The sequence below is a fragment of the Conger conger genome, chromosome 14 (genome assembly GCF_963514075.1).
Source record: "Conger conger chromosome 14, fConCon1.1, whole genome shotgun sequence".
Lineage (NCBI taxonomy): Eukaryota > Metazoa > Chordata > Actinopteri > Anguilliformes > Congridae > Conger > Conger conger.
The window spans coordinates 32,026,201-32,040,382 of NC_083773.1; the positions used below are offsets into that span (position 1 = coordinate 32,026,201).

General features: G+C 43.0%; 1 protein-coding gene across 2 annotated transcripts; it reads right to left on the reverse strand.

Moving 5' to 3' along the window:
- Positions 1 to 656: 656 nt before the first annotated feature.
- miip (migration and invasion inhibitory protein) lies at positions 657 to 13,796 on the reverse strand. 2 transcript variants are annotated; one of them, XM_061218610.1, is made up of 9 exons: positions 12,855 to 13,796; positions 11,958 to 12,157; positions 8,134 to 8,224; positions 7,345 to 7,462; positions 6,354 to 6,439; positions 6,074 to 6,194; positions 4,536 to 4,632; positions 3,767 to 3,919; positions 657 to 1,241 (listed from the first exon to the last, which is right to left on the reverse strand). In XM_061218610.1, exons 1-9 carry the CDS (start codon positions 13,231 to 13,233, stop codon positions 1,104 to 1,106), a joined length of 1,383 nt encoding a protein of 460 aa, XP_061074594.1. In that variant the 5' UTR covers positions 13,234 to 13,796; the 3' UTR covers positions 657 to 1,103. The 2 variants fall into 2 exon arrangements, with proteins under 2 accessions (XP_061074594.1, XP_061074595.1); XM_061218611.1 differs by having other exon boundaries at positions 13,656 to 13,780.
- Positions 13,797 to 14,182: the final 386 nt, after the last annotated feature.

A 14,182-nucleotide genomic window follows, 5' to 3' on the forward strand; every position in this document is an offset into this window, starting at 1 on the left:
GTTTAAATGAATATAAATATTCCATCTGCAGTTTAAGTCAAATCTAAGTAGCATTTCAGGAAACGTTTGGTAGATGCAATAACCATAATTAATCAGTATATGAAACAATCTTACTTTGTTTCACACACAGGCAAGTAAAATTAGTCGAAGCAGAAGTTTATCGAATTTGGAAAAATATATTTGTAAAAGGACCGAAAGGCAGGCAGCATCAATGTAATCGGGTTGCTTCTCACTCCCCGTTTCTTCAAAACAAGCCCCGTTTAATTAATGAACAGCCAACTAAAGCACATTGTGGGGAAATTTAGCACTGCATAGTGGCATATTTCATAATGCAAGACTGAACCTTGACACTCACCAAAACATGAATTTCTGTTTCATAACGGTTCAGAAAAATCAGGCCAGGTTGAAGTACAGGAGTCATTTGTTCACTATAGCAGTGACTGTGTTGATTTGAAAACCCGGTTACTTGTAGTAGATCAAAGTATCTTCTTCCATTGACCAATAGTAGCAGGACTCATTTGCATCACTACTAGGCACCTTACAGGAGGAACCACAAGGAAGACTAGGACTGAGGAGACTGTCCTTAGCCCAGTCCCCTCATTGGGACAGGCATGTACACAATGAAAACATAACCCATGTTCATTAGAAGCAACAAAGTATGATAGTTATAGATGCATTCAGACAGCAATTGACAGTGTAATCACAGAGTCAATTTTATATTATATAAAGCTCCAGTCTTACATTACCACTCAATATTCAGGTTTACACACAAAACATTTACTTCAGTGCCACTTTCATAAATTATCATGACAAAAAATGGGTTTTGCAAACAATATAAAAAAAGGAAAATTTAGTTTTACAATAGCCATTCATCTGAACGATACAATGTCTTTGGAGCATTTCTTAAATCCCATAATTCTACCAACAGTATGTTAGAAGATGGCTTCCATTGCTCAGATTCCATAAGAATTATCAGTGTCCTCAATGCCGTAATTAGGACTTCTGCCAGGACTTCTGTCTGACAGTCTTGCAGGTGATGGGGTGTAGTAAAAAAGAAAAGGTGATCCTCATAACTATAATTTACAGTTTAGTTTGGAATGCTCTCAGTAAACTGGGTAGGTGGTTTTATGTGGTTTCCTCGGTTTGGGAGCAAGACATGGGAAACGGTAACCGGCTAAACGTGTCGCATCAATCAGCTCTTCAGAGCGCTGGCCCATTATCACTCCAGAGATGGGGACATCCTGAAAACACAGACACTATTTCAGGAAGGTGTACACAAAGAATTCACTGAAACAAAGGCATGCACGCTCACATTTTTTTATGCCATTGGCATTGTTCACTCACCGGGTGTTTAGTACCGCAATTGAAAAAACAAAAACAAATTTGACAAAAAGGGCATAAAGGATAAGATTTGATTTGTCTTGTTCTGCGTCCTGCGATAGACACTTGTTTAAGAAATTAAACATTTAACCGAAAGTGTTTTTTATTATTGTTCAGCTACCGCTGACACAAACAAGTGGCTGTTTTCTATCTCATGTCAACAGACAATGGAAAGGTAAAAATGTCACAGCAGCAGGAAAGGTTACAGAACAAGCTACTGCTGTTTGTGTGGCCTTCTGCCACCTGCCTGTACAGCTACGCTCAAAAGGGCACAACTACACCTTGCACACGTCTGCTTGGTGATCAAACCCTTTTAAAATGTTAACATGCACATTATGCTTTGACTTACACAAAAATAATATATTATGGAGACTGATGTTGCGTTTTAGTCTACAGTGCAGTCTCAACGTATTCGGACACGGACTCGTGGTTAAAGTGCAGACTTTCAGCTTTATTTTGAATACATCCACATTGGGTGAACAGAATAGGAATTATAGCCCTTTTTATACATAGTCCCCCCCCCACCCCAATTTTGGGGGAACAAAAAGTATTTGCAAATACATTGTAACCAATGACTGCCTAAAGTCTACGACCCATAGACCTCACCAAACGCTGGGTATCTTCCCTGGGGACGCTCTGTACTGAAGGCCTGTTCAGCTCCTGCTTGTTTCGGGGGGCTATTTGCATTCAATCTGTTCTTCAGCAAGTGAAATGCATGCTCAATTGGATTGAGGTCAGATGATTGACTTCGCCAGTCAAGATCATTCCACTTTTTGGCCTGAAAACTCATTGCATTTCATTTGTGTTTTGGATCACTGCCGTGCTGCACAATGAAGCGACGTCCAATCAAGTTGATGCATTTGCTTGGATCCGAGCAGACCAGATGTTTCAGTATACTACAGCATTCATCTTGCTGCTGCCTTCAGCAGTGACATCAATGAACACAAGTGAGCCAGTTCCAGCGGCAACTATTGTTCATGCCCAAACCATAACACTACCTCCGACGTGTTTGACAGATGAGGTGGCATGTTTTGGATCATGAGCAGTTTCTTTATTCCTCCCCACTTCCCACTTTCATCACTCTGGTAGATTGATCTTAGCCTCATCAGTCCATAACACTTTGTTCCATAACTCTATAGGCTTTTTTAGCCTGGTCATTCGAATCTTGAGGCTTGCAGCATGTGGTGGGGTTATGTTGGCATGGTCTTCTCTTGATAGTCGTCTTTGACACATCTATACCTACACCCTGGAGAGGGTTTCTGATCTGTTGAACAGTTAAAGGGATTTTTCGTCTTCATACCAAGAAGTCATTCACTACAGTGGTCTTCCGTGGTCGACCAGGTCGTTTGCCATTGCCGAGCTCGAGAGTGCGTTCCTGCTTCTTAATGTACCAAACAGTTGATTTTCGGCACACCAAATTTTTTAGCTATGTCTCGGATTTATTCTTTTTCAGCCTAATAATGCCATTGACACATCTTTGGTCCTCATGTTGAGGGACAATAGACTCCAAAAGCAGATGGCACTCAAGAATCAACTCTAGACCTTTTGTGAATTACTTTATGCATGAACTAAACATTTGAGCTGCCAATTGTCCAATTACTTTCATTCCCCAAAACTTTTCTGGGGGGGGGGGGGGACAGTCCAATTACCCAATATGGATGTAGAAATCCTCAGATTAAAGCTAAAAGTCTGCACTTTAACCCAAAAAACACTGATGTTATTATAAGTGCATTTGTAGGGACCAATGTCTGTGATTCCAACCCAAAATGCCAGAGTCCCCACTTTCTGAAGGCATGAGAAATGTGTCAAGTAAGAGGAATGTTAGGTCTCATCTCTAATACCATTCTCCATTCTTCTGGGACAAAGAGCTCTGAGAGAGCCAGGTCACTCTTCAGCTCAAAACACCGATGCCTCACCCTCTGCTCCTAACAACGACCGGCCAGTCTCCCTTCTACCTTCACTACATAAAACTCTGCAACATGCTGTCTGTTCTCACCGGTCTACTTCTCTCGATGGTGCTAGTGTTGGATTTCCAGGCTGCTAAGGGGACTGCCCCAATTTACATCCAGACTCTAATAGCTCCCTACACAAGCACCAGGTGGTCAGGCTGCAAGTTCACGCCTGTTCTCCGTTCTGGTTCTTCAGTGGTGGAATAACCTGCCTACCACTGCCAGAAAGGCAGAATCCCTCCCCATATTTTAATACTGCATCTCAGTCCTCTTCTAAACCCTCAACCAAAAAAAATATATATACGACTAATGTTTTTGTCCCATGCATGTTCACCATTTATGGATGAGGCTTTTCCCTTGCTGAGGAACCTATGCACTTGCAAATGGCTGTGGATTGAAAGCATCTTCTAAGTGACTGAAATGTAAAAGTGGCTCACAGGCTGCAGCGGGGCCCGTGCAGTGGGCAGCTGCTTGGGCAGGGCAGTGGGGATGGCTGTGGAGCAGCCCGTCTTCAGAGAGCTGCGCAGATCCAGGCTGCTGAACTGTGGGGCTTCAGCTGGGGCCACGCGGGACCAGCCTGACATGCAGTGCTGTTGAGACAAGTCACACAGCTGCCATTACAGTTTCAATAGTCAGTCATTTTGGTCGGTATGGTGAAACTTTCAACAGCAACACTCAGGCTATTTAAGACTCCAGCATAAGACTTTGATCCTATGACATCGAATCAAACTGTATTCATTTCTTAAATTATTAGGTTTTTTTATTTTTTAATTTTTTAAAAGAAGTCTTTAGTAAACCGATGGCTAGCCCCGAGTTCAATTCGCAAATCCCTTAACATAGGAGGTTCCAGTAGATTTAAAGAAGTTTCTGTGCTTTTTAACAGTTTGTTAACATTCAATAGTGTCCTGACATAACATCTGTTGGCATGAGTCTATTGTCCAAGGTTACATTTGTACTTTTCAGCTTCAGTGGTAAGAGACCGGAGCAACCTCCAAACAAGCCTCCATTGGTACCGCTTGTAAAGGGGGGGCCGCGCAGGTTACTTGAGTGCAGGAACAGACGCTGCATAACGGAAGCCAGCAAACTGCTGAGAGCATACTGACATTTAATGAACGGTTTTCACAGAAACCATCTGCAGAAAAGCATGGGGCATAAAGGCAGTGTTCTGTTGTTCTCAGAAGTCAGGGCAGGACAGGTCAGACTCACCGAAGGCAGACCCAGGCTGTCGAAAGGGTGGAAGCTGAGCCGGCGGTGCGGTCTGTAACTGTGTGCAGGCAGGAGCGTGGACCGGGGGATGCTCACCCTGCCACGAAAACACAGGGAAAACCATAAACGTGCTCAACTAAAACACACAACACAAAACTCACTATAGCAAACTGTACTTACACTAAACGCAGAAAACCACACGCTTACTGAAAATGCACAACATACTCTCTGTACTGTAAGAGTAGCCGGATGAAATCTGCTACAAGTAATGTTTTGGCGTTTGAAACACAGAATAATAATAATATTTTTTTTTTAAATTTGAGTGATTTCCACATGTTGAGCAAGCTAGCTGAAGTGACACCTTGTTTTAGATTAAAATGGCTGTGTAAATAATATAATCAATAAATAGGTTAACAAATATCAGATGCTATATTTCTCCCTGCATTTTAGCGCTTTTTTCTGCATAAAAAAGCAGAACCCTGCATTAAATGTAATTTTAATTATAAGAAAAGTTAAAGCAAACAAAGTTTATGTTTGCTGTAGATTGCTTTGTTATTACCAGCTAAGAAACCTATCGATCATAAAATCATTTTTCTTCTTGAGATGAGGAACAATTCCCCCCCCCCCCCCCCCCCATTGCTGCCTTCAGCTGAATCAAAAATGCCATATTATCCCAGTCATGGCATCCCTCCAATGTCCACAAGTGGAATCAAGAATACCTTTTAAAATATAATGACATATGAGACATTAAACAGTGCAGCCCCTGAACACACACGTCTTAAACAGAGTCGCCCCTGTCAGTGATCACATACGGTATGTCCCCAGTGGATAGCTCAGATTCCCTGCTGAAACCCTATCCCTATGCATCTCAAAAGCTCATCTAAAAACAAAATGTCAATTCTTCTATTTTTTAAGAATGTGTCCAGGCAGACTAAAGTCACTTTAAAGGACATCCTTTCTTCTTTTTATTGACCTCTTCACATTGAAAAACTTTGTATTTATTCTTCAAACTATATTTTAAATGTATTACACTTTATTGTGCCATTCACGTTGAGCCTGTGGCCTAAAAAGCACTGTAATGTTAATATTACCTAATGATGACGGTGTGAGTGCATTCATTCATTCATTATCCTAACCCGCTTATCCTGAACAGGGTCGCAGGGGGGCTGGAGCCTATCCCAGCAGACATTGGGCGAAAGGCAGGAATACACCCTGGACAGGTCGCCAGTCCATCACAGGGCACACACACCATTCACTCACACACTCATACCTACGGGCAATTTACAGTTACCAATCTCCAATTAGCCTAACCAGCATGTCTTTGGACTGTGGGAGGAAACCGGAGTACCCGGAGGAAACCCACGCAAACACAGGGGAGAACATGCAAACCCCGCACAGAGGCCCCGGCCGATGGGGATTCGAACCCAGGACCTCCTTGCTGTGAGGCGGCAGTGCTACCCACTGCACCATCCGTGCCACCTGCAGTGTGTTGTATTACCTAATGAAGACTATTTCAAGTGCAGTGAGAGTTGCGTTACCTAATGAAGGTTGGCTCAGTGTTTGGGTTGTGGGCTTTTGGAACCTTGCACACAGGACATGCAGTTTGGGGATCCAGAGGAGCAGGGAACAGGCGACTGTTTATTCTGTAGCAGAACGTGCCTATAGGAGAACATAAGGGATTAATCGCTCAAACTGAAATCAGCAATCAGCTTAATCGAACAAACAAGCCTCTACAAACTCAGACAGACTGACAAGCATTCACAAAGCCACAGACACACACACACAGACACACACAAAGACACACACACACAGACATACACTGGTGTGTGTCCTCAGGGAGCGGACACTCAATTTCTTCTGTTGTTTCGGAAAGCTTGTGGGGTGAAAGATCATCTTCCCCAACTCTGTGAACACAAGCACAGATATGGTACATTGGGAAAAGATGATGGGTCACATTCATACAGTATATAGCAATTTCCATAATCTTCATATGGTTCACAGCAGGGGAGGGTTCACCTTAACCACCACCAATATACAGCCCCGCCTGGGTAATGTACGGCAGCCATTTTGTGTCAGAATGCCAGAACCACAACTCAGCGAAATTATTAAGCCACTTATACTTGGGGATGATTAGGCAGTCAGACTGGGAATTTAGCCAGGATCTCAGGGAACCAATATGGTGCCATGGAATCTAAATATGTGCAAAGACAATGCATTACTAATTACGGCCACGGCAAAACGTGCTCAACAGTAATAGCATCATAAAGTGAGGAAAATACAATGCTGCATCTGAACGAACTGTATTGGAATTCAGTCCAACTCAAACTGAACAATATGCGTTTAAGAATAAAAGGCATTCTGTCCTTTCCTCAACTTATTCTAAACTTGCACATGAATCATTTGCAACCTACATGAACCATTTAACTTGCGTCATTTTGGGATTTGGACGCAAATACATAGCAATATCAGTGTTGTTTGATAAAGGCTTCCAGTATTATACAATTACTCCATGTTTTTTTTATTTTATTGATAAGCTCAAGCATGTACTCTACTCTGAACAATGATGTCAGCCACTGCTTCTCATCGCACGACCGTTCACAAGTCAGGCGAGAAGGAGGAAGCCACTTGCACCTGAGCCGCTGAACAGCCAGACTTGACTGATCAAGCGGCAGGTTTCGCAAGAAAGACTGCTGCATTGACTTGTCGTTAAGATAAACCGTCGTCTTGTTTTATCCCGTTTACGTGTGACATTAATGCCGTGACGGGGGTGGGGGGGGGGGGGGGTGGGGGGGGGGGGGGTGATTCTGACCCTGCACTCGGGCTGTGAACGCACTCCTCCCGGTTGACCTGGCGGAAGTTACGCAGCTCTGTGAAAAAGGGCTCCGAGCGCTCGGTCAGGGAGGTCTCTGCGTCCAAATCCAGCAGCCCTGTGGACGAGGCGGACAGGTCACGCGGGTGAACACGTTACACGTGGATTACAGCACCACGTCTCCACTACGTAACGCAGGGCTTCCACATTTAGTTCTGCCGGGGGTGTCAAAACCAGGATGTGCATCGTTTCCTAACCCCAGAATGGACCGATTACAGAACAAATGCAAATGTGACAAATGGCCTGTAACTACACGTAAAACCTTGCTAGAAATGACATACAATGACGTACAAGCCTACGTACAATGCCGAAATTGCACCAATTACCATACCTAAGGAGCGATGCTGGGTGCATTATAGAAACTTACACTCTCATAATAAACATCTTCATCATTTGCTGAGAAAATTATCTTTTCAGATTTTTGGAATTCTTTAACAGAAAAAATGTAAAAAGATGTGGAAACAGGGGAGGCAGGACCAAAGCGATCAAATTACTGATGAACGTTGAATACACAGTGACACACCCTGCCCCCACCAAACATTGGAGAAGCAGCTGAGAGTAGTGTCCTCCCTCTCCTCCATCATTCTGCTGATCTAAAGGCATTACTGATCAACTCAATGAGGTTCCCACCATGTTGCGTTCAGCTGTCCACACTCTGTCAAGGGAAGGGAGTAAGGATGGATGGAAGCACTCTGCTGGAACCTCTACTGCTGTTGGCCGTTTCTGTACCTGCTATCCAGTCATATCCCAACAAGGGCCGCAGGCGATGTCGCTCCTGGTCCTGGTCCTGGTCCTGGAAGGTCACCTGTCCCAACTCCCTCTGTCAAGGCAGTCAGGACCAGTTCTCATTTTAAAAAGGTACAGTTTGTTAGAACACCACTACTCAATTCCAGGTGTTACAAGCTGCGGTGTGAGTACAATTTGCTGTGTTGGGAGACAGATGAATTAGTGTATTGGACCACTACACATATGATAATGACCGCTATCAGTTTCAAGGTTCCCCCTCTGGGGATTTTCCACTGGGCTCCAGGGCAAGGCCCCACGACCATCAAGGATTTGAATGGCCCAATCCGAAGAGTTCGAGATAGGCGCAATTCCTTACCACCAATCAGAGGTCACACTTGATTCGTAACTCTATAAACACGCCAAACACCATTGCCCTTCGGAACATTTTCCTGACCGTTTAATAAACTTTCCTGCTTCTTACTAAGAACGGTTGATCTGCTTCTTCACTGGGATAAAGGTCACTTTCTCATTCCTCAGTAAATTCAGAATTTACTAACAGCTGAAAGCATGCATTCAGAGCACTTGATTATTTTGTCACGTAAACGATCTTGAAGCACAGGTTTTGTAGTCTTTATTAAAGTGCTTTAAGTTTACCTTAATTTATCATTTAATCTCCATCATATGATGTGAAAAAGAAGCGCCATGCTAATGGAGAATTCAGATAGTTGGCACACATTTTCCATCAAAGGAAATCAGTGAAAACAGGTTGAGACCAGTTATCTGTATAAAGGGGTGGTTTCTGCCTCATGACTGAAATCAGGTGGTTTCGTTCATGATTGGAAGGAATAATACACACTGCAGCCCGCAGGATCTGAAGTGGAGTATCAACGTTCTCCAACATTGGGCCACATGCACGCAGACGGAATAGATTTAATTTTTTCTTTTTCTTTTTTATTAAATCGATTGTACGAGTGATTTTATCTCATTTAGAATTTTTTATTAGGTAGTAACAACATTTACGAGTGGTCCCGATCTGTCATACAAATCATATGAACAATGCATGCAAACAACGCGATCCATTCATATCCTATGGAGGGTTCTGTTCTTGTTAATCCTATCGGCGCATTTCTAGAATCAGAAGTGGCACACTTGCACAAGCCCTTCATACAAAAAAATAAATAAAAAGTAAGATGCATTTATTGTGAGAATACAAAAATGTTCTTGCATGAGGCCCACTGCCTGTTGAGGATCACTATTCTAGAGTAGCTGCTGTGCCTAACCACTGCCTGTGGTTCATTTACCACAATCTATAACTGCATTTAAAATTGAGGATAATGACCCATTATGAGTCCTATAGGTTGACAATAACTTCTCATCTCTCAAAAGACAGCCCAGTTTCCCTCTCAAATATCCACAAATAATCAAAATGAAACTAACGTACTTTTTACATGCAATGCGTTGATTGAGATTACAGATTTCCGTCACACTCGCTGCTAGCTTTCGTAAAGACCACAACACTTTTGTTTCAACGGTAGCTTGGTAATTTCCCTGGAAATGGAAACCTTAAATCAGCAGTAACCAACTAGCACAAAGCACAAAACTGTCTAACAGACAGTTCAGAGCAAATGTTCACTCTAGTCTTAGTCAACATTTGCATCTAGCTACATCTAGCCCCAAGCCTTCTGGGATCATTTCTATGGACAGATGAATCAAACACACATGAAGTTTGAACTTGAGAATGCAGGTAAAATATGAGGATTTTGGATTGTGTTCACATATAAAGATCAGCATGTATTTTGATTAAACCAAAGCCCAATGAAACTTTTCAGAGTGCTCCCCGCATCCCCAGCGTCTTGGCCAAATACTTAAGGTGGCTCTCAGTCTGATCTCCAAATCAGCCTGCTGTATAATGGGCCAACTGCCACAGTTGATGCATGAACAGCATTTTGCCAAAAAAAAAAAGGTGGGCACACGACATTGGTGGCTGAGGTCAACTGCCAACGTGCTTCAGGAACATAGACGAGCATTTTGTAAATTCAATCCATTATCCATTGTTCTTATCAACCTATTGCATTGTGCTGTATAAAAAACAGTTTTAGATATCCATTGACAAATTAATCAAATAGGCCCTAGTCCTGATCTTTTTCGTACTCTTAGTACTTGAAATTGTACTTCTCTCTAGGGTCTTTCAGTGCACTTGTTGCAGGTGATGCAGGGTCTGCCAAATGCCAATAATGTACTGAAAAGTTTTTGGACCTGAAACTTACTCTAACGAATGAAATGTGGTGAAGTCATACAAGTGCACATCTACCTGTCTACAGAGGATCTCTTTGAATGGCATCCATTTCAAGGTTGTGCGTTCAGCTGAAGCAGTTGCTGCAAAGTTATCCCTTCTCATCGTTCTTGGTATTGGACTCTTGGCCATAAGGGATGATTTAAAAAAAATTTTTTTAGTTAGATCATGCATTCCACATTTTTTCTATCAAGGGCTCGGTTCCCAGAAGCACAATAATCCTTGTGCTGTAAAATTAGTTTTGGGCACATTTTAAAGTGTGGGCAAGGTAGATATAATGATCAATCAAAAAAGTTAACCTCAAGTGGCCTTTGCGTGAAGATGAGACACTCCGATAGCGGAGGAAAATCACAGCTTTTATGATAACCGAAATGACCTCGTTTTTTTTCCCCCACAGTGAACAATCAAGAACTTGGTATTGAAATCAGTAATCTTTTCTTTTGTTCTTTTCCCCTTTTCGCTCCTGGTTTGGAATACCTGATGATACATGAGTGCTCGGCTATGGATTGGGGAGAATGCAAAAAAAGCGCATGTCATGTGCTCCTCTGAAACACACCGTGTCAAGAAGCACTTCTTATCACACGGCAGCGCCAAAGCCAGGCTTGCAGAGATGAGTTGGAGGAAGCTGCTCGACGTGTAGCGATTGGCCAATGGGAGAACAAAGTGAGACGCGGCTCGTTTCCGACAGAACCTTCTTTAACCCTGGGTGACGCAGCCACCCTGCCGGCCACAGTCGTCACAGGCAGACTGTGGGGCTTATCCAGGCACTAGAACCAGAATGGTGTCTTAACCAGATTAACCAGCTAACAGCCCCTGGGTCAGTAATATTCAGAAGAACAAATACATCATCACTGGGCTTATTATTTATCTTGTGAATGGATCGCAGTAAGCAAATGCTCAACCCAACACAATAAATTTGGTCGAATATATTGTAATATGATAATAGATGAGTCTTCATACACTTTACTTTCAGAGCTTGATGACAACCAACATAAAAACAGAGTCATTTTTCCCTGTTGACAAAGCGGTCTCAGCTTAGCAACTCAGCACCCCATATATGGCAGCACAGCTCCCCCTACTGCGCGTGAATATCCATGAAGCATATTCATCTGCACAGATATGCCATTGGAGGGTAGTTGCTTGTGATCCCTAACAAACAGGGGTCTTCACTCATTGTCCTGGAGGGCTGCAGTTTCTTTGGTCAGATTTGGTTGCCAATTGTAGGTGAAAACAAAACCCTGAATGCACCACTAGAACCAGAGACTGCCTCCAACCTTTTTTCTGCTCCTTCTCCATCCTGCCATCCCCTACTCCATTTCCGTTCTCCATCTCTGTGCACTATGCTCCACTCTTTCCAATTAATCCCACTACTTACCTACCACCCCCCCCCCTCAACTTTTTTCGAATTTACTAAAACAGTGTTCAGTGCATTTGCGTTTGTGTCCATACAACATCATGGTTTAAGCTTCTTCGGTAGACAAATTTCAGTCCAGAAATTGTGAGAATAGCAGCTGTATCCCTCCAGCCCACTCACCTGCTCCCTGTCCAGAAAGAGCTGGGAAGGTTGGGGTCTCTCAGTGTCTGCTTGCTTGGCCTGCCCAAGGCGTTGGTTTCCTAGGTCCTGTAGGAGCCCACTGTACATAAGGCTCCTCATAGAATGTGTGTCCAGTGAACGAAAATGCAGAGGTGGTGTGATGCTCCGACAGGGATCTGCCTCAGGGTCCACAGCTTCCTCTAATGCGAGAGTAAAGTATTTAATGACAATATGCTACATTACCTTACCAGGTGCCAGAAAAACTTAAATTGTCCGAGGAAGAAACAGAGTTGGATGTGGCACATGGGATTGTTTTCTTCTGGTAATGAGTACTGCCACAACAAAAGTTGTCCTGTGCTCCAGATAAAGTACAACATATTGCTACCGTTCACCTTGAGCACCCGGATTTGACAATTAGCACAATTATACAGCCAGGAGGTAGAACTAATTAGTGAAATCAGTTGGCTGAGTCAATGGGTAAAAAAACACAAAAGAAAAAAAAAACACAAAAAAAAACCCCACAGATTTATTTTCCGATCCCTGGACTTGCATCCATAGTGAATTCACTATGCATCAGATCCCTGCACCCCTGGTTGGGTACTATGACAAACGAACTCAAACACAGGTATCACATAATACATAATTGCCGTTTCAGTAGCCATAGCAACAACGCTCTGCAACTTGAACATTCAACACAAAACAATTAAATTCTGTGCCCTTTGTCATCATCCCCTATGGCCATGTGTTTTGTGAAAACATTGTAAACAACTCCCCTAACGCACTTTGTTTCAGGGAAGTGAAATGCAGCAAACCGTGCTAAGGCTACACACTTTCACAATTATTAATAGAAAGAAAAAAAAAGCGAAGAGCTAATTGTAAGCGCCACTTGGGACTTACCCGGATGTACATTAGCCAGCGGCTCTGTCATATGCTGTGCCCTAGGCCTGCTCAATGCAGCGCGGGCCTGGCCCAGTCCTCCCCCGGGTAGGGCCACCACTGACACAGAATCAACCGAAGCAAGTGACTCGGTTTGGCCACAGTCAGACAGGGACGCACATCCTCGTCTGTCGTTTAAAGCCACTGCTGCGGTTTCACTGCGTCCAATTTGAGGCCAGGACTCTTGTGAAGTCTTTACCGTAACGTCCGAGATTAGGGTTTCACCCACCCGGGACGATCCCAAGTTAAGACCTAGCAATCTTCCCCTTATATCCCGCAGTTGTGCCAAAAGACACCTATTCTGTTCTCGCAGTGTGTCTAAACGCTCAAATGAGGACATTTCACGAGTAACCTAGCTAACGTTAGACACCAATAGATCAGATTTTCTTTGTCAGCGCGAACTAAGTTAACGCAAGTTACATAAAGTGTTTTTTCTATACTCCAGTACTAGTCTAACTAGCCAAGCTAACGTTAGCTACTAAGTTACACCAGCGACTAGCAACTTCGCAAACAAACCAAGTTAACGTTAAGATAACTACCTAGCTATAGCAAGCTAAGTAACACACTCGAGTGGTCTAAATAATAACGTTAACGTCTGACAAATGTGGTAGGGACAAGATAATGAAGTTAGCCAACGTTAGCTAAACATCTTTTTAAAAGTAGCTAGCTAGATAACTTGGCTATACGACGCTGGTTTCACTGTTTCTATGGTAACCTGTTGTTTCCAAACGCTGATCTCGCTGTTGGTGGTTAGTCTCTTACCATGAATTCTGGATATTGTTTTCAACGGCTCTTAAATAGTACAAATATGTATTCAATTTGAATTGCCCGCTGTAATGTTCAACAATGACGCATGTTACGAATTTGGAACTTGTCTTTACTACCATACAGATTCGACTGCATTTCAACCTATCTTATTGGCTTAGAGCAATTCATTATCCATGTTTGATTGGCTACTTCAATGCCACCATAGATACCGGAGACCAGTGTCCGAAGAGCTTATTCAGAGACCCGCCCCCTCTATGTAGAGGATCTGTTTAGACGACTTGCTTAAAAAAGTATAAATCATAGCCAATAAAGTCTCGCGAAATACGGAGAAAAATTATATCGTCAGCAAACCCTGGGCCTCGGACCCGTTTTAAATGCAACAACAACATATCGTGACCTGGGAATTCCAAGAGATCTATGCGTTCTGAGTAGTTTTGGCAGTAGTATTGTATTGGTAGTAGGTATTCAATTATTTCATATCATAACACTGCAAAACTGAAATGCTGGCCAGTTGTTCATAG